This window comes from Triplophysa rosa, linkage group LG9, assembly GCF_024868665.1.
Source record: "Triplophysa rosa linkage group LG9, Trosa_1v2, whole genome shotgun sequence".
Classification (NCBI taxonomy): Eukaryota; Metazoa; Chordata; class Actinopteri; order Cypriniformes; family Nemacheilidae; genus Triplophysa; species Triplophysa rosa.
In genome coordinates this window covers 22110623-22130864 of record NC_079898.1, presented here as the reverse complement: position 1 = coordinate 22130864, position 20242 = coordinate 22110623, and the positions used below count along the sequence as shown (strand labels likewise).

Sequence of the window (20242 nt, the reverse complement as noted above, 5' to 3'; positions counted from 1 at the left end):
GAGACTGCCGTTTCCTGCGAGTAAAGTGAGAAAGAGGTTTAGAGTTTGGGCAGGGGGCTTTTCGACGCCCCCCCTCCCCGCACACACATCCAGCTGACTAACGCCATCACCTGTCAGAGTTCAGCTTAATTGAGGTCTGGTGAAAAACTGTATACAAGTCTGCATGAGGTAGACAGCCTGGCATTCTCAACCCCCAGAACCGCATTCTACCTCCAGGGAGATTCATAGTTGAGGGCCAGTGTGAGCAGTGTAGAGAGGACCCCGCAGCAGGCCGGTGACCACCAAGAGCTAGATAGAGCAACAGATCGCAAATCATCTGACCCATGGCCCTGTCAGGGTCCCGGGGAGCAAACAGTGTGTTTACAGTTGTAGAAAAAACGCTAAATATATCTTTCCTTTCCCTGTGCAGATGAGCGAGTGTTATTTTTCACTGGTGAAGAGTAAGGAGGTACAAGAGACGTCCACAGAGTGCTAAATCTCTGTGGCCAAACCAGCAGGTGTGTTTGCAACAACAGTGAATAATCAATTAGACTATAAACCAACGACCATGGTAAACTAAAACGCACAGTAAATAAAAATAGAAATGACCTACAAACATGAAGCAATGTACAACTTGAGTATATTTTCACACTGGGATACAGTGTGACTACAAACTCCCATAGCTCTTGGTAACTTTGGAAATACAGTCGCAGGAAAAATTAGGAGACCGTTCTAGTTTTCATTTAATTAGCATTTCTAGATGTATTGTGGCCATTCCGGTCCAGTGTCCGTTGAATTTCAACAAAATCAAACATCAGGAGTGACACAAAGTCATCCAACAGCAATGTGAAAGACTGACAGCATGACAAGACACATGAAAACTGTGATAAAAATCGAGGCTGTCACATAAAAATAGATTTTTGAACTTTTCCTAAATACATATTGCTTAAAAGTACATATAAACTTGTTTTCTTTGCAGTATTTGAGGTCTGTAAAAAGACAGAGCATCTTTTCTGTTATTTTGACCTGCTTCGCTTGTTTTTATTTTCTGCAAATAAATGCAAATAGAAACTATATTTTTATTTGAAATTTGGTAGAAAAGTTGTAAGTAGTTAACAGAACGAAACAAAAATGATCATTTTACCTAAACACATACCTATAAATAGTGAATTCAGAAAAACTGAAAATAATTTTGAAATGGTTTCTTACATTTTTCTGCGGCTGTATTTGTGCATGCTCTTAAAGTGTTTTACACAGTGTTGCAGTGATTATTATAAATGATTTAGCCGTGCACACCATTATTTTTTTTTTATTCATTTGCACTTGTAATCTTTAATCAAAAACATTAAGCTCCCTTTCCACTCTCAACGACAACTCTTCACCACATGACGTAAGCAACAAAAAAGGGGTAGGACTATACTGATTGTCCGATGGCCAGGTATTTTTAGCCCTCCCCTCCAGGCCGCCCTACATTTTTTTCTAATTTCAGAAGCCGTTTCGCTCGGATATACGTCACGATACGGAAAAGAGGTCAATCGCAACTTCCGTTTCATGGTGACTTTAAAAATATAATAATAAATATGTCTTTATTATATTGCATTATAAGAAATATTTAATATTTTGTATTACATATGAAATTATGCTAGACTTTTTCAAAGTGATTTTTTGTGGATGTGTTGTTCCTATCAAGGTTACACACACACACACACACACACACACACACACACACACACACAGGCTTTGGTTGACTATCCCCGTGGGGACAGTCCATAGGCGTAATGTTTTTATACTGTACAAACTGTATATTCTATCCCCTATCCCTAACCCTATCCCTAAACCTAAAGATCATAGAACACTTTTAGCATTTTTAGATTTGTAAAAAATATTGTTCTGTACAATTTATTAGCTTTTTTGCCCCTGGGGACCTCAATTTTGGTCCCCACGGTGACACGAGTCCCCATGTGTTGGTGTGTATTCAGGTTTAGGTCCCCACCGGGATATACAAACATGAACGCACAGACACACACACACACACGCACGCACGCACACACGCACGCACACACACACACACACACACAAGAGAGGTTACACAGGTGTGCAAAGAAAATAAATTGCAGGTGTAGCTCATTGTTATACTGTTTGAACATGTTCCACCAAGTTTGACAACCAAAGATTCTCTGAATACGTTGTCTCCTTTATTTTGAAAAGCATAGACAGCTATAAGCCAAAAGGAGATACTGTGCAAGCAATTCTAAACCCCCTTGTCCTGTGGTAAAACCTGTGTAAACGTACACCCAAAGTGGCTCATTATAATAAAACAATGAGGAGTAAAATTGTTTCAATAAAATACAAAGAGTTCATGAAAGATGTACTCTAAATAAAAAGGTTCTTTGGTTGGAACAGGTGACCTTGACACTACACAATATGGAGTCAGATACAACTTTAACCATCTAAGGCAATAATACGCATGATACAGCAATGATTAAACACACCTACAACCAATCTTTAAGCTTGAGGTGTAAGTTATAGAGTCATTTCAAGGCAATTAATATACAGGACATGATTCCCCATTACTGCTTGATTTCTCTACTAGATGGCACTCCATTATAGTAACCTATCTTTCTCCTTGGTCAAGCCCGCTGCCCACGGTCTGCAAATTAATTCTGTTCGAATTATTCAACATGTCTCACGGCTCACCTCACAGTTTATCCTTATTAGCCAATGCGAGAGGAATTATCTCGGCTATAGCTCGTGATATCTGGGTCATCGCGTGTCAACACACCGTTAAAAGTAAACCCGGCTTCTCTCAGGTTTTTCTTCCGGATATCCGCTGAAGTGTAAGCAAGCTTACACCATGAGAAAATACAGGTTGCAGAAACCCAATAAGAGTCTGGCATTTTTTCAGGTCTTGCTCGTGCAAAGCGCAGGGATTGGTCGGTCAAATGCATTTGTCTGGCGATGTGTCTCATGCTTATACCGGCCTCACAAAGATTTATATGAGAAGCTGTCAGACAAGCTAAAGCAAAGCTTCCAGAACTCGCAATATGTGGATCTGGGCATTAATTCAAACTACCATAATAATGTGCTCATCACAGCATAGATCCTACAAAAAAAACTGTCCTACTTTCGGCTCTCCAGATGCCAGAAGATTCTACACATCGTTGCTCACGTCAAAGCTACGTAAACATCCATATGGACGTGCACATTTGCTTCTGTAACTTTTAACTCGGATAGCTCTACATTGTTTGCAGACAAAGCGGCCCTCTGCGTGTCGTGCGAGTGAAGAAATGGCACAATATCAAACTCAAATCAACATTCGAAGCACTTACTCTGTGGGTTTAAAAAGGGGTTTGCTCCCCAGTCTAAACAACGGTCTGTTTTCCGTCACTGTGCCTTTTCTAAGAAGAAACTTCTCGGCTAAATCGAATCCTGTAAATGGGAGAGGAAAAACATGCCTTTGTTAGATTTCTATGCATTTGACAGATGCTTTTATACAAAGTGACTTACAGTGCACAGTGTCACTGTGTTTATTTTATCAGAATAAATGTACAGCATCCATAACGTTGAGATTTCTAGCCGATCCACATGTTAGATTCAGGGTAAATAACCTCTCAAGAAGTGTTTAAAATGTCTTACACAAATTGTTGAAATCACACTACAGCACTGGCAAGACATGGTAGGTTTTTCAAACCATTTCAATAATTCATTAATTCCAAACTTTTTAAGAAATCAAAGTTTAAAGTATGAAAATCCAAACTTACAGTGACAGAATGTCCAGCATTCTAATATAACCTACAGTGATGTCATTGCTGTTTCACGTACCGGTTTGTCATTGGTCTTGTCTTTAAAAACCTAAAACCTCAGCCCACCCACACCTTTACCATTATTCATTAGCTGCCACCAGTGTTGGGTAAGTTACTCTGAAAAAGTAATTAATTACTAGTTACTAATTACATATTCAATAGTGTAATTAGATTACTGTACAAATTACTCTCTCCAAAAAGTATTTAGTTACTTATTACTAATTACTTTCTATATCCTATATCAACCTTGATTAGTTAAGTGATTCAAGGATAGGCATGAAACGGCTCTTTTAATTCATTCAAATAAATAATATAAACTACATAAAGTACTCTTATTTACTGACCAAAGTATTACAAATGTGAGAATTATACATTAAAGCACGGATTTTAACGTTAGACTTTGAATTTTGATGTCAATTCCATTATTGCACACACATATATTACACAAAGTATTTAGTTTAATTATGTCAGAAGTAACTGTAATTAAATTACAGAAAAAATAAGAGTAATCCCTTACTTTACTTTTTCAAGGGAAAAGTAATTAAATTACAGTAACTAATTACTTAGTAACTAGTTACACCCAACACTGGTGTTTTCTTCAGGAAATGCAAATCTAGCTTTGTAAACCGCTCTGTCGGTTTCAGCCGTGCGTGACATTAGTGATGTTTTAAACAGCCGAATGGATGTTTTACAGCAGTAGAGGTGGACGAGGGCTGCTTGATTCATGAGATTTTCAGATGGAGATTGAAGTATTTCTGGTCTGTACCTGTAAACTCTTTGTGAATGCTCAAGCTGGTATACCATTTCTCCTCCAGCTTTATGGATGGACATGCATGATCTGCACAGGAGACAAATACAATGCATGAATGATGTGAAAGTTCATAAAGTGTTTATCTTGTTTAGTATAGCGAAAAGCAGGACTGGTTGACATCACTTTTTTATTTTTGAATGTACTGTACAGACACTTAACAATTTTGACTATGAAACAGATGTTTATTACTGCCTTGAAAAAAGCCTATATTGTACATTATATACTTTATCTCGCCTTAAAAATTCTGTCCTTGTTTATTCACCCTCATGTCATTTATTTGCGTCAGTTTCTGGGTTTGTGTCCATACTGTGAAAGTCAATGGGGTCTAGTGTTGTTTGGTCACCAACATTCTTCAAAATTTCTTCAAAGTCATACTGGTTTGAAATGACATGAGGTGAGTGGATTATTAATGCTGTTTCATTTTGGGGTATCCCAGTGTGTTTTTTATTGTGTTTTTATTGTGTTCAGTGCTGTTTCGAAAAAATATGATATTGTAATTTCAGTTTAGAGGACAGAACTCACAAACATATTCTAAGTTTTAAAGTACTGTACCCATTGCCAAAATAAAAACAAACGTAGCAATTGTGTGGACTTTTGAATCAAAACCCTTGTAACTGTCAACGAATCCCGCTTTCCCCTGCATGACGTTTGCATTCTGATATTGTTGAAGGATGAATTTTGCTTCATCAACGACAAATCTACAAAATGGAAAAAGATGCCACATGTACATAGACTAAATACACAAACACACACCTACCCACAAACACATGCACACCCACACCAGAATATAAACAAACATATCTACATTCACACCCACAAAACAGCATTAAGAGGAAATTCCAAAAATTCAGCACATCTGTTGGCAAGGAGAGGGGACACATGCTGTAAATCCTCTCTAAATCTCTTCCTGGCTGTCAGACTCACACAGTTTGTATCACGGGAGATAGCAATTCACACAGCTGGCAAAAATATTGCTTAGCTGTCCCCTTATTCGATACAGGACCCTCATCGGTGGGCATTTACACGGCAGGAATATTTCTTAATCACTTGAGGTTAATCTGAATGGGGCCAATAAAGCAGTTCTGCTGGACACGCAACACCACGGCGCATGTTTGCCACCCAGGTCAAGGGCTTCACACTATTTCCCAGTAGGCACAAATAAACAGCACTCCAAGAGTCCACACTTCCTAAATTAAAGCAAGACGGCTTTCATCGCAAACAATTCATTTGCATACAAAGATTCCAAAGAAGAGACCTAAAACAGCGTGCTAATTAAAGGTGATGACAACAGCTCGGCATCCTGGGATATCTGGGCAGCAAGGCATTGAAGTGAACTTCGACCTCTTGTGTGCTAAGACTTACACAAACTACAGTGGGAAACCGTATGGCTCTTACAGAAAGAGCATGTGCGATAAAAAAACAAGATGTAATTGGTTCTCATCAAAATGTTTGTAAACAGAAAGCTGTGAGTAAATGTGGTGTGTCACACAAGAACAGTTGGTGACAGCATACTGAACGTACCTATTCTCTCAGTCACTGCCATTCCTGAAGTAAAAGGGACGGAATTTACGATCCACAGGAAAACAGTCCATCTGAGCAAGTAAATCATGTCGTCTTTGGCACATGAGAAAGGGCCTCTTGAAAACCTACAAATAGAAAACAACGTCACTTTTCGAAACTCTTTGATGCTCTTCTTGGTAACCCAACACCACTTGTTATGGTCCTTACTGTAATGGATATCTTTCCCACTGTATTAACTGGACTTTTTGGCATTTTATATTATTATTCATAATTCTGTAGTGTTTAAATGCACTTTTACAACAAAGTTTGAGTTAGTCAGGCCTTATAAAGTTTAGTATTCACGTCCCATATCCAAACTGATATCAACACCGGCTTACTTGGAAGAACCACTTTATCTGATAGAACGTACAGGAACAAACTGTGTTTAGCAAAATTCGTCTAGCAGTTCAATTACGTTCTGAAATGTTTTAACACAAAATGTCAAGCGTGACATTTCGCCCCTCAGAATAAACTCCAGGCCAGAGTAAGTTTCCAGCGTGAGGGACTTCTGAGGAACCTGTGCCAGATTCCTGTAAACCAATATGAGCCGTTACCCATCGCTGACTGTTGTTATTGAGCTCTTAAGTAACAGGGCAAACAAATTGCAATAAATAATTGAACACTTCTGCATACATCATTTTCAACGGAGGTGAAATTAATGCAGCTATTATTTCGCGCATAAAAGTGCAGTAAAGCAGTTTTGCTGCACTTGGACCTCAAGTTAAATTTAACTGTCAAACGCACAGCATAAATCACAATTTACCAGCAGTTTCATTTGTTTTCCCTATAAAATAACAAATAACAATAAAAAAGAGCCTGGAAAAAAAGAGATGTGGATATGACAGTCATGTCCTGAAGTGTAACTTTTCTCATTTTTATAGCCTACCTGAAATTTTCATTAATAAAAAGACTACATTTGGCATTAAAATCAAATGTATCAAGATGAAAGATTATTTATGCAAAAGGTTATTTGAAGTTATGAAACATTTAAAGCACATTTTACATTCATAAATAAATAAAAACCCATTTACGTTGTACTTGTCAACCATAAGCATTATTAATATAGAAAAAACACAGAAAAAATCAACATGCTACATGTTGGTGCTTCATGAAATAAACATGCACTATGTTGAATATCTGATACAGCGTTGCATATTAAACCAAAACAGCTGGATTGCACTTCAATCTTTCTTCTAAACAATAAAACAAAAAGTAGCAATCACTTATATGATCATAGCTGTATCCGATATAGGGATACTGTCCCATTGTGACCGATCTCCAAATAGTTTCTTAAAACTTAAAATTGACTCGCGATTTATATTAACTCGTAATATTACGAACAGCAGCTTGTCCGAAATTTGCGTGCGGTTCATCATCATGTGCATGGAGAAAAGCAAACGTTTCCTGCAATTTCTCTGCGTAAATGAGCATAAATCAGCAATGCTGAACGTTCTCTCGCTCTCTCTCCTTTAAGCGCACGGAGATCGACAGCAGGTGTGGCGTGTTAAACTCCCGTGACATTCACTTGAACATTACCACTTATAAATAATAGCGGAGACATGGTTTGCGATCATCAATAAAGTCAAAAGCACCCAAGCCAACGCACGGAGCAGAGCGAAAGAAACACCGGCTACTTACATTTGCTGAGAAAGTTTATTATTCCAGCGCAAACACACGCAAGAAATAAATCCTGTTTGGACAATTAGCGCATTTTAGACATCTGTGGATCTAAAGCACACTTGCACATAAAAAGTGAGAATGAAACCTCGTGCAGGAACCGTGTCCTTATTTGTCGCACTGCCTGACCCTCCCACCCACTCATTAGAGCCCCCACAACACATTAGGACACAGGACACTCCGAGGGGCGCTCGGTACGGAGGTACACTTGACGAATCACATGGATATTGTAGTGACGTGTAATGATGACATTTCATTTATGGTTGCAATTTGTGTGGATGAGGGAAGCGTCTTTTTTTGGTGCTTGTTCTTTTTTCCATGAATAGCGTGACAGGAATTGATTGATTTATTACTTAATTACCTTTTAACAAATTGCATGGTTAATAGTTATACAATAATTCAAATAATGTTTGAAATAGCTTTAGTTGAAGAAGGACACAGCTGCTGTTATAGCGCAATCTTGGACTTTATCGCACCAGAATATCATTTTACTGAATGATCAAAAGAAATGTGTTTCATAACTTGTAAATGTTTAAATCCAAATTGCTTTGTAAGAAATATTGCATTGTTAATTATATGATCCTGTAAGACATGTAATAACAATTTACTTTATTTTATATAAAAATCACAAATCAAATAAAAACTATATTTATGATTTATTAAACAATGAAATGTTTATATAAAATACACAACATACACAGTGCATCCAAAAGAAAATGATTCAATATTGACAGAAAAAGCTACACATACCACTACAAATCTCCAATATATCGTCAACAAATCTTTAGTATATGTGCGATTTCTTGTGATATTTGTAACCTACATGTCTGAATGCCCTTTCATATGAATCCATGACTTTGAAATCATCATCTCACCTGACCATCTGACTCCCCTGGTCATTACTTTGTTTACACAAGGCCCTTAACACACTGATGAATAATGAGACACATTTTTCAGGATTGTGTTTGTGTTGGCTTTATTAGTGTGACTGTCTCCACATTACCATGTAACCCCCCCACCCAGCTGCTTTCTGAACAGCTGTTTCTGAGACAGAGAATCAATGAGTCTGTGAGCCATTCTCAGCTGTGACTCACTTCAGACTCTTCACCACGATGCCATAATGTCCCTTGTGTTCTGTTGTGGAACACCACCACTGCTAAAGTCCCACCAATATTCATCAACCAATGAAAAAACACATGCTTGGTTTAGCCACTGTTCACGTTGACCCAGAATCAAACTTTTCTACAAAAAACGCACAAATATAAAAGAACATGTCATGGCTCTGCTTCATTTAGTCATGTTTTTCTTGGTCCTGTAGCAGAGTCATGACAAAGCCTTTGGTTATGTGTGGAGAGAAACATATTATTGTCCTTTTGACAATAATATACGTTCTCTCCAGTGTCTTGTCATTGGCCCCGCCATCTCGTTTCCTTGTTATCTTTCCCTGAGTGTTTGATTTCCCACACCTGCCCCGTGTCGTTATCCATCGTTTGTCTTTCCTTTAAATACCCTCTTGTTTCTTTGTCTTGTGCTTGTGTATTGCGTGTATTACGTTTGTTGTGCTCACCGTTTGATGTCATCCCTACGCTCCATGTTCACTGTGTCCAGTGTTCTGGTGTGTTGCTGTGAATACCCTGTCCTAGTAAGTGTTTAGTTTAGCCGTTTGTCAAGTATTGTCTAGTTTAGTGTTAGTTTAGCCTAGGTCCTGTTGTTTGTTTATTATTTTGTTACCGTTTTGTTTACCCCCTCGTGGGTGTTTTGGTTCTGTTTTTGTTGGTAATAAAAGTCTTGTTTGTTAACCCCTTCACTGCCTGCCTGCATCTGGGTTCTTTCACGCCAGCCGTGACAGAATACACGAGCCACCACCGAACCCAGCAGGCATGGAGTCGGACGAGGCGTACAGGAGCCGCCAGGCTCACGTCCTGTTCGGCTTCCGCCAGAGGGGGACCCCTGTGAAGGACTTCGCCATGGACTTCCTGTCCACCGCGCGCTACTCGGGGTTCACCGAGGCAGAGTTGAAGGTAATCTTCAACAGCTGCCTCGATGAACCTTTCGAGCCAGTTGAGATGCGCCGGTTGAGACACCTGGGCTTCGCGGACCAGGTCGAACTCGCGATGAATCGTGAGGAGCCCAGGGGAATGTCCATGGCGGAGCCTCTCACGGGACTGGTGGCTATCCCCGAGGATGGTCCCTTGCAGATCGGGGTTGTGGGCATCGCCATGCCATCCCCCTCACTCTCGGCAGCCTCTCCACCGTCCACCAGCCTCGTGGGCAAGCGGGGCAGGCGAGCGTCCTGGGAAACCACCTCCGAGGAGTCCCAGCCAGAGCCAGCCGTTCCGTATACCTCCTTCCATCACCCGACCACCAGCCAGGTGGCTCGGCGGAAGAAGAAGAGGCAACGGCGGGCAGCGTGGACTCCAACCCGGCCGGTGCAGCCAGCGTCCAGTCCGGTGTCCAGTCTTGTGTCCAGTCTTGTGTCCAGTCTTGTGTCCAGTCCGGTGCAGCCAGCGTCCAGTCCGGTGCAGCAGCCGGCGTCCAGTCCGGTGGTCCAGCCGGCGTCCAGTCCGGTGGTCCAGCCGGCGTCCAGTCCGGTGATCCAGTCTGGCGTCCAGTCTGGCGTCCAGTCTGGCGTCCAGTCTGGCGTCCAGTCTGGCGTCCAGTCTGGCGTCCAGTCTGGCGTCCAGTCTGGCGTCCAGTCCGGCGTCCAGTCCGGTGTCCAGTCCGGTGTCCAGTCCAGTGTCTAGTCCGGTGTCCAGTCCGGCGCCCCAGCCGGTACAGCAGCCGGCGTCAAGCCCTGTACAGCCGGCCTTCCAGCCGGCGTCAAGCCCTGTACAGCCGGCCTTCCAGCCGGCGTCAAGCCCTTTACAGCCGGCCTTCCAGCCGGCGTCAAGCCCTGTCCAGCCGGCCTTCCAGCCGGCGTCAAGCCCTGTCCAGCCGGCCTTCCAGCCGGCGTCAAGCCCTGTCCAGCCGGCCCTCCAGCCGGCGTCAAGCCCTGTCCAGCCGGCCCTCCAGCCGGCGTCAAGCCCTGTCCAGCCGGTCTTCCAGCCGGTCCCCAGTCCGGCAGCAAGCCGGTCCCTGGGAAACTCCCAGGGCCAAAGACTGTCCTCCCTAGGACTCCCCTGATGTCTACCCTACGCTCCATGTGCTCCATGTTCGCTGTGTCCTGTGTTCTGGTGTTTTGCTGTGAATCCTCTGTCCTAGTAAGTGTTTAGTTTAGCCGTTTGTCAAGTATTGTCTAGTTTAGTGTTAGTTTAGCCTAGGTCCTGTTGTTTGTTTATTATTTTGTTACCTTTTCGTTTACCCCCTCGTGGGTGTTTTGGTTCTGTTTTTGTTGGTAATAAGTCTTGTTTGTTAACCCCTTCACTGCCTGCCTGCATCTGGGTTCTTTCACGCCAGCCGTGACAGAACATCTGGTGTGCCAACTCACGCATAGTACAGCAGGCAGTTACATGTATTCTTTTCAAACTTACTAACTTACTCTGTTAAATCAGCATAACTTGACAACCTGACAATCCGTATCATCCCGGCGTGATGTGAGAATGTCTCAAAGACATCTATCTAACATGTTAAACTTATACAAGATATATTTTGATGCATCAGATGTTATACTCATTACGATAATTTGATACTTTACCAACAGTTCTTGAGTATTACACTTTGTTTATAAAAAGTCTACCATAATGTTTAACAAAGTGTACCAATTTTAACGTTTTTTAAAAATAAACACATAAGACAGGGCAGTTTTTTTTTATTTTATTAAAATCGTAACCTAATAACTTCAGAACTGACTGTAGCATTCCCAAGTGCAAACAGACAAAACGCCAGCAACAGATTTGGCTCCACCTTTATGTTACTCCAACAATGTCACTTGGACAAAACCATTTCAGTAAAAATTGAGGGAATTTTGTATGTATTTTTGTGTGTATAAATCATTGTTACTATTTCACTTTAATTACCCAACAGTTTGATCCAGTAAATATTATATACCTTTCCTTTAATGTTTTTGGTAGAGCCGTGTCGACAAATGTTCCTTGTTTATACAACTGGATGTGGTAGAATTTGGAGACTTGAGATTTTTGTTCTTTTTCCGTGAGATGCGCATTGACTCAGGCTATTTCTTTTATTTATGATTTCTTTTGGGAAGTTTGTTTTTGTAGGCTTAACCGTGTATGTTTTGAAAAGTCTCTTTTTCCACAGTGCTGTTCTGAAGATCATTAGATCTGTGAATAAACAGGCAGTCAAAAATGTGTGTGGGTTTTTGTCATAAAACATTAAACCAATTTTGCACAAATTACATTTTGGTTATTGTGTTCATTTCAGTAAAATTGCAATTTAACATTCTATGGGAGTGGCTATAGTTTTAAGGGATAGTTCACCCAAAAATGAAAATTCTGTCATGAATTACTCACTCTCTAGTTTTCCAAATCTGTATGAATTTCTTTGTTTGGTTAAACACAGAGAAAGATATTTGGACGAATGCTTGTAACCAAACAGTTCTTGGCCACCATTGACTACCATAGTAGGAAAAAATGACAATCTTTGTCGTTCAACAAAACAAACAAAAAAGTCATTTTTCCTACTATGGTAGTCAATGAGGACCAAGAACTGTTCGGTTATAAGCATTCTTCCAAATATCTTTCTCTGTGTTTATCAGAACAAAGACATTTATACAGATTTGGAACGACTCGAAGGTGAGTAAACAATGACAGAATTTTTATTTTAGGGTGAACTATTCCTTTAAATTCTCAAATGTTGGCCAAAATGTGAATGATAATGAATTATAAGAAGTTTTATTGTTTTGTTTGCTTTCTTCTCAAAGCAACATAATGAGTCTAGAGTGTCACATGAGAAAACATTAATTCGTTTACGCACGCAAACACACAAAGGAAATGCGTTAAAAATTCAAAAGCGTATTCATGTATGATTAAATGGGGTTTATGTTAAAGCCATTTAAATCTTTATACACAAGTTCTATCAGCACACGTCGTGTTCATCTCTGGACTGATTGTGTTTTACGGTAATTAATTCCTTTAATTTGTCAAACAAACCTGTACTACAGACTTTCAAATCCTCTTTGCCCTTGTAAGCAGAGGAAGTTGGTATTACAGAAGTGGAGCGCTAACACGAACGCCCTCTAAATCTCTTCCTAACAACCCCGCTCTGCTTTCCCAGGTGATGCTGCCTGCTTCTCAAATAGAATGTTCTGAAAATCAGAGTCTGAAACTTTCTGTTTTGCTGGCAAACAAACATCCCAATCCACACACGATATCAGATGGAACACCTGCCTTTCTAGCACACCTGCCACTATAAGAGAACCACTATTTACTTTGTCCACCGTTGTTGCATATTTCCCCGCTATTGAAATGTCTGTTAGCTCAGTGCATCATTCTGAACATGGGTTATATTACTCTGTCTGTCCTACTGCCATACGCTGTGTTGACTAAAGTGTTTAGTTGAACGCATGCTTTGTTTCCCCAAAGTGCTTTCCAAACAATGGCTCTGCTTCAGTTTGTGACTGAACACTATATAAATGGATATTGCGAGCCACCGAGAACAAGAGGTCCTAAAAACCTCATTCACTGCTGCAGTGGTGAGCTCACGTGGCCATTTGGAGAATGTGAATCTAATACAAAAGCACAAAGGCGGAATGTATAGCCGGCCGATGCCGGGAAAGCCCAATGCATTCATTTGAAACTCAATTTGATATATGTATTTCTGTACATGTAAAAAGGTGAAGCGTTGTTTTTTGGGGGGGCTGAATGTACCTTGAGACAATGTGAGCGGAACAGATGCAGATTTGCAGGATTGTGGGAGCTGAGCCTTAACATTTAGTTTTAGCTGTGATCATAAGAATAATAGAATAATATTTGATAGATAAATAGAAAAGATTGATACAGTAGATAGATCCTTTCTCTTCTGTAACTCCTGCTGGGCTTGTCGAGTCGTTGTAGAAAGGACAAATGCGACTGATAAAGCCATGCTGAATGATACCCGGAGGCTAAATGAAATCAGGGTATTAGATGCAGTATCTCCTAGTGTCTCACGGCTAATGGAAGTCGCCTGGTGCCCGGCAGTCTCCTTGAGACTACACAATATAGTGTGTAGTGCACTTATTAAAGGAATGGGAGCATATATCAGCTGTGTACCTGCCTTTTAAAGGACACTGGTAGAAATGAAGAGACAGCCTATTAGTTTGACAGTAAATTAAAGCTATTTGAGTAGGTACTCCATCACATATGACAATTTTCATTTAGGACTGTTGATAATGAACATCAACCTTTTGACATTATTGCTTATTAGATGCTGTTTTTAGCCTCTGATAGGCTTTCATTGTTATCATTATGAAACATTATGAGTGATCAGCTTCATTTCTGTACTGTAGCTCAGCTGGGATAGGATATACTAGTGATACTAAAGGTTATATGTAAAGGATAAACTTTGTACTGTTTTGAGTAACATATAACACAGTTATTTACCTTTTAAAGGGACAGTTCACCAAAAATAAAAATTCTGTCATCATATACTCACCCTCGAGTTGTTCCACATTTCTTTGTTCTGATGAAGAACACAGAGAAAGATATTTGGAAGAATGCTTGTAACCAAACAGTTCTTGGCCACCATTGACTACCATAGAAAAATAGCTTTATACATTTCTTTGTTCTGTTGAACACAAAAGAAGATGTTTCGAAGAATGTAGGACAGCAAACAGTTCTGGGCTACTTTTGACCTGCATTTTTCCTACTATGGTAGTCAATGGTGGCCAAGAACTGTTTGGTTACAAGCATTCTTCCAAATACCACTCTCCGTGTTCATCAGAACAAAGACATTTATACAGAGTTGGAACAACTTGAGGGTGAGTAAATGTAGAACTTTCGTTTTTGGGTGAACTGTTCCTTTAACTTGATAATGTACTTACTGTATGTTTAGTTTTGCAGTAGAGATTGAAGCCGCGTGGTTAGTGTCATATATCTGTAGTGATTATCCTGTGACCGCTTGCTTTCCGCCCGATCACTTTGCACTGGTGTTTAATCGCTATAGCAACCGCTGAACTTGCTCCAATATACCAAAGTGGGTAAAGTGATACTAAGTTTATATAAAGTCCAGACACCTGAGCAGCATAAACAACATTCAAGATGCAGCTGGTGTCATTACGGGCTTTGTGACTGTATTGCAAAATTTGTTTAAGAAACAACAACAACATTGTTGCTCAAAGCAGAAGTTCCAATGTTTGAGATTCTTTTCCCGTTTGGTATGCAGAGAAAACTATAGAAACCTGTTCTACATTTGCATTGTACATTTAGCATTTACATCAAAACCTTTTCACCTTTGGGTGATATTGTTAATTTTGGGAGTATTCACTCTTCTTTGGAGCTCTGTCAGTCTTTTCTAAACACCAGAACACCAGATGCATTATCACAGTGAGAAGGTTATTCATTTACACCTTTCACACTGGTAATTATCCTCATTAAATCGAACCAGGTTCGTTCTCCTGATGTACAGCCAAGCTATTTAAAGAGATAAAAAATTAATTAGAAATAATGACAGAGAACAGATTATGTTTGATGAACCTCGATGAAAAGACTTGCTGAGCTTGACATTTTCTGATATCTGTGCCGTAAGGAAAATCTGGGATTGCTGGTTCACCAGGGGTTAGAATCAATTATTACTGTGTGTGTGTGGACAATGTTATATCTGTACTTTATTAAAAATGTTGATTTATCATTTTGTGCAGAATCCATCATAAAGACACATTCATTGCCTACCGAAAGTAATTAAACTGATTATAGGAAAACCTTTCTTTTATAAATCACAGTGTGTATGTTTTGTATTGTTTTTCTGGCGTGTTTAAATAATATGGATTCCTGTCTCTGCTTTCAAATCATACAGGAATCAAACGTGAGTACTGCTGTAAATCATTGTTCACCTGAGGGTGACCTTAGAGCGAGATCTCATCTCTGACAAAGCACTGACTTGCTGCCAATCATCTGTCTTGCAATTTAATTCAAAGTCAAAAAGCTGGCATTAAACAGAGTTTTGTAATATTAGGTAATTGATTTTGAGACGTAAGAGACAGGAATAATGTTGATTAGATAAAAACCCTAATGGCTCCCAAAGTGTCACTCAGTCAGAAGTTGGCAAGTGAGTACACTCGAGGAAGATTTATCTCCTTATATAATGTTATGCAAAAGTACAGTTTTGCTCTCTGATTATAACCAAGGGCAACTTGATTATGAATAGATACACGGTGGAGCTGAAATAAAGAGAGGTGAAATTCAAATTTAGCAGGCGTCATGAATTATTACAGAGACACTTGTGCTAGATTGAATATAGGAAGGATTTGGACAGACAGTTCCAGCCCAAACATTCACACTGTCCCAGCTGAAGGGATAAGGGATTTGAAAAGATTAAACTTTATATCAGGAAAGCAATTTTTTTGCCCGTGAGGAAAGAATTATGTTAAATTAAGATGACATTTTTGTACTCTAAATTTCTTACTTTTAAAAGAGATATAGTTTTAGACACTACTTTGGACGTTGGGTAATGTGTAACATAATGGATAAACACTTATTTCTTTCCAGAAAATGTAGAGCTATATACTGAGAAATATACTGTATTCAAGGTTATTTTAGTTAGCGTTTTTGTTTATTGAAATCAAATAAAATATTGGCCTAAAAATGATTGAAAAAAACTAACAAAACATTGAAATGTAGCCTCAGAAATAAACTGAAATAAGTCTAAAGCACTAAAATTATAATAATAAAAACTTTAAAACTAATTAATCTTATATGTAGCAACATAAAAAACAAACAATAAACTGACAAAAGCATATAACAAAGTTGCTAAATATTTAACTAAAATTAACATAAAAATGAAAAATCTGAAAATAAAAGCTAATTTAAAATATTCATAAATAAGAAATAAAACTAAAATCAAATCTATACTAAACTGATTGTATTATTTCTAAAAATAAAAATGATTCTCAAATTTCAGACCATGTTTGTTTATAAAAATATATGATTGAAAATTGTATTTATCTATGTTTATTTTATTTGTAGTTATTTGATCCAAATGAATTGGGGACTGCAAACATAGCAATAATTTTTTTTCATTTAAAGGGATCAAAAATTGAAATTGTAATTCTGTCATGAATTTCTCACCCTCAAGTTGTTCCAAACCTGTATATATTTATTTTTTTGGTTGAACACAAAGATATTTGAAAGAATGCTAGCAATTTAGCAAATGAGATTTCTCTGGCACCATTAACTACTATAGTAGAAAAAATATTGTATATATTTTTTTTTGTTCTGTTGAATACAAAATGAGCTATTTTGAAGAATTTAGGAAAACAAACAGTTCTGGGGCACCTTAGACTACCATTTTTTTTTCTACTATGGTAGTCAATGATGTAACAGAAACCTCAGTTGCTAACATTTTTTAAACATCTTTCCTTTTTTTTTAATTCATGACAGATTTTAATTTCATTTTTGGGTGAACTATCTCTTTAAATGTCTGGAAATTTTGAAATAAATATAGTCTTTAGGAGTAAGACTCTGACTTTCACATTTGTTTGCTTAAAAAATTGTAAATTTAGATTTTTTTCATTTAATTGTTTAAAACATGAACAGAGAAAACATATCTCAGATATGATACAATTACAATAACATAAAAGTGAAATCATTGCTGACCATTTTTTTTTATATTCAGCCATTTTTTATTATTTTGAGAAATGACACAATAATAAGACATGGCCAAATAACCCACCCACATAATGGGTTTAGATGTTAACCAACTCAGCATACTTGGTCATTATTCAAAACCATTTCTACATGAAGAAATTCTACTTTTTAATAGCATGTTCCACACATGCTGTTCTTCCCAAATAAAAGGTGAACTCTCACTGGAGGCTGTAGGTTTGTCTCAGACCGGAAAGGTCCAGAGTAATCAGCAGTGCTCTGGGGTCCTTTTTGTTTTTATGTACAGTGATTTGACCTGGAAGTTCTTCTCCAGCTTTGACAGAGATTGGATTCTCCAGTATAAATGCGGTTTGTTTCCAGTGGGTCTTAGGGCAGTTTGGAGATGTGGAAAACTCGACCTTGTTTCTGCAGCGCACGTCGAAGAAAATGTCAAAATAGCCTACGATTGCTGTACAGAAGGTGTCGAGCGTTATTTTCAGGGCGAAATCTACACTGAACTCCAATTCAGACTCAGTCACAGTACAACAGTCAATAGTCTTTATAACTGCAGGTTCCGAAATGACCGTCTCAGGCTTCAGGACCTCCACTACCGCCTCCGGCACCACAGCCTTCTTCATACAGGTCATCTGGAAGCCATAAACATCATCCCAGAAAGCAACACGGTCATTGTGCTTCTGAACGTCCCCCACTGCCGCCAGGCTGATATTGCAGCGATCTGGAAAGACCAAACCATTGGGAGCAAGGTAACGATCCCTCGCGTATATCACGGAGTCCAGCATCGACTCGAACAACAAGAAGTAACCCATCCATTCTGAAATAATTATGTCCACTTTTTCCACGGGCAGGTTTATTTCCTCTATTCTCCCCTTGATCAGTGTGATAGTGTCCTCAAGTTGATTTGACCTGACAATGTCAATCGCCTGGTAAATGATCTCTGATTGGTCGACAGCGATGACCTTCCTGGCTCCCGCTTTGGCGGCGAACATGGAGAGGATTCCCGTACCACAGCCGACGTCAAGCACCACCTTGTCTTTAAAGACATCCATGTTGTTATACATAAAGTCTCGATAGCTTTCAGTGCGCACACGGTCCTTCAGCATCTCTTCGTGGATGCTGTAATGCCCGTAAGAGCTAAAGTATGCCTCGTCTTCATCATCTCTCAACTCAGCGACGGGCCCCAGGCTGGAACGGCCACGGCTCGTGTCTGCGTCTAGCACTAGACCTTGGGCCAGCAATTTGAGTTTGTTCAGATCTTCCATGGCTTGAGCCAGAGCTTCTTCCGCTCTCCGAGTTCTGTCTTCAGATTGCCTGGCTCTAAGAAGCAGTCCAGATGCTTGATCTTCAGAAGGGCTCAACATCATGGCAGTGGCCCCGCTCAGTTCTTCCACATCGATCTGCAGTAATGGGTCATCAGGCAGGACTGGCTTCATATATTCATCGTTGTCCCACGGCAGTGAGCCATTTGGAACCATCAACAAAGCCTCTGCAGAACATTGATTCACTCTGATGTAGTTTATCATCTTTATATAGCCATAATCATCAAGGCTGTGTTTATTCACAAGTTCTGGAATGTACACACCGTGGTCTGCCTTACAGTGTTGTAACGTTTCAGCAACCGACCCGAGATTCCTGTCACAGAACACACACGGCACCGACACGTGATCAGATCCTTCTTCCTCCATTGAGTTCCACTTTTCATCGTCGCTGTTATAAAGCTCGGGTACATCATCATCACCATCACATTGCTGATCGTCACGTTGCGCTGCCATATTGTGCTTTCGTCTGTTCATGAGGTTTACCTCTTCCGGGTCTTTGGATCCGGTTTCCAGCGCGCTCACTGCGTGACATCATCGGTCATGTGACGCGCGTCGTCGGTGTTGCAGGAAGTGAAGCCGTCATGGCGACAGCAGTAGCGTTACTCTCTGAATCTGTGCTCGGATGGTCCATTTTTACCGTCGTTTTACTGGTAAGACACAAAAACTGTCTGTTGTAATTTGCGTTTTGTGTTATTTTATTATTCGCGCTTATATTCTTTTAGGTGTCCCGGTGGTCTGTGGCTCGATATGCATATTGTTATCATCACACATCTATCACCTGTCACTATCATTTCTGTGTTTACAGTCAACATGGATGTTCTGTAACTCAAAGTACAGCTGAAATATATACGTTGTTTCTTGATTGAGCAGTTAATAAAGTACACTTTTGTTTGTATTGTTGTTGTTGCTATTTCATTTGATTTCAAGTCAGTGACGACAGGTGTGCTATATTCGTTCAATATGTATAGCGCTTTTCACAGTTTACACTATTGCAAAGCAGCTTTACACAGTTTTAGTGTTATTTGGGATTAGTGAAGTGTGTGATTTTGTGAAGATTAACACTTTATTCCACTAGCTTTGTTTACATTTATGCATGTGGCAGACTCTTTTATCCATAGTGACTTTCAGAGCATTAAAGTGATAGTTCACTTAAAAATGAAAATTTTGTCATCATACTCACCCGCTTGTCATTTCAAACCTGTATGACTTTCTTTCTTCGGCATAACACAAAAGAAGATATTTTGAAGAATGTTGTTAACTGGCCCCCATTCATTTGCATTGGTTTTCTGTCCATACAATAGAAGTGAACGGGGGTCCGGTGCTGTTCGGTGACGAACTTTGTTCAAAATATCTTCTTTTGTGTTCTGTGGAAGAAAGAAAGTCATAAAGGTTTGAAATGAC

The 20242-nt window shown here is 39.5% G+C and overlaps 3 protein-coding genes across 8 annotated transcripts in view; 1 reads left to right on the top strand and 2 right to left on the bottom strand.

Moving 5' to 3' along the window:
- The window catches only part of LOC130559201 (collagen alpha-1(XIX) chain), a 129440-nt gene extending 121513 nt beyond the window's left edge, over positions 1-7927 (bottom strand). For 4 of the 6 annotated variants that reach the window (XM_057342138.1, XM_057342140.1, XM_057342142.1 and 1 more), the window contains exons 1-4: positions 7792-7927; positions 6115-6239; positions 4549-4620; positions 3309-3408 (exon numbers count right to left, since the gene is read on the bottom strand). In XM_057342138.1, the coding sequence (XP_057198121.1) occupies positions 3309-3408; positions 4549-4620; positions 6115-6239; positions 7792-7793 (299 nt within the window). In that variant the 5' untranslated portion in view covers positions 7794-7927. The remainder of the gene's footprint in view (positions 1-3308; positions 3409-4548; positions 4621-6114; positions 6240-7791) is intronic. The other 2 variants (XM_057342139.1, XM_057342144.1) reach the window with 1 other exon arrangement.
- A 9514-nt stretch (positions 7928-17441) lies between these two features.
- Positions 17442-19315, bottom strand: prmt3 (protein arginine methyltransferase 3). Its single transcript, XM_057341698.1, has one exon. It carries the CDS (start codon positions 19313-19315, stop codon positions 17726-17728), a length of 1590 nt encoding a protein of 529 aa, XP_057197681.1. The 3' UTR covers positions 17442-17725.
- A 43-nt stretch (positions 19316-19358) lies between these two features.
- Positions 19359-20242, top strand: part of lmbrd1 (LMBR1 domain containing 1) — a 78108-nt gene continuing 77224 nt past the window's right edge. Inside the window, exon 1 of the mRNA XM_057341697.1 lies at positions 19359-19491. Within this exon, the coding sequence (XP_057197680.1) occupies positions 19423-19491 (69 nt within the window). The 5' untranslated portion in view covers positions 19359-19422. The remainder of the gene's footprint in view (positions 19492-20242) is intronic.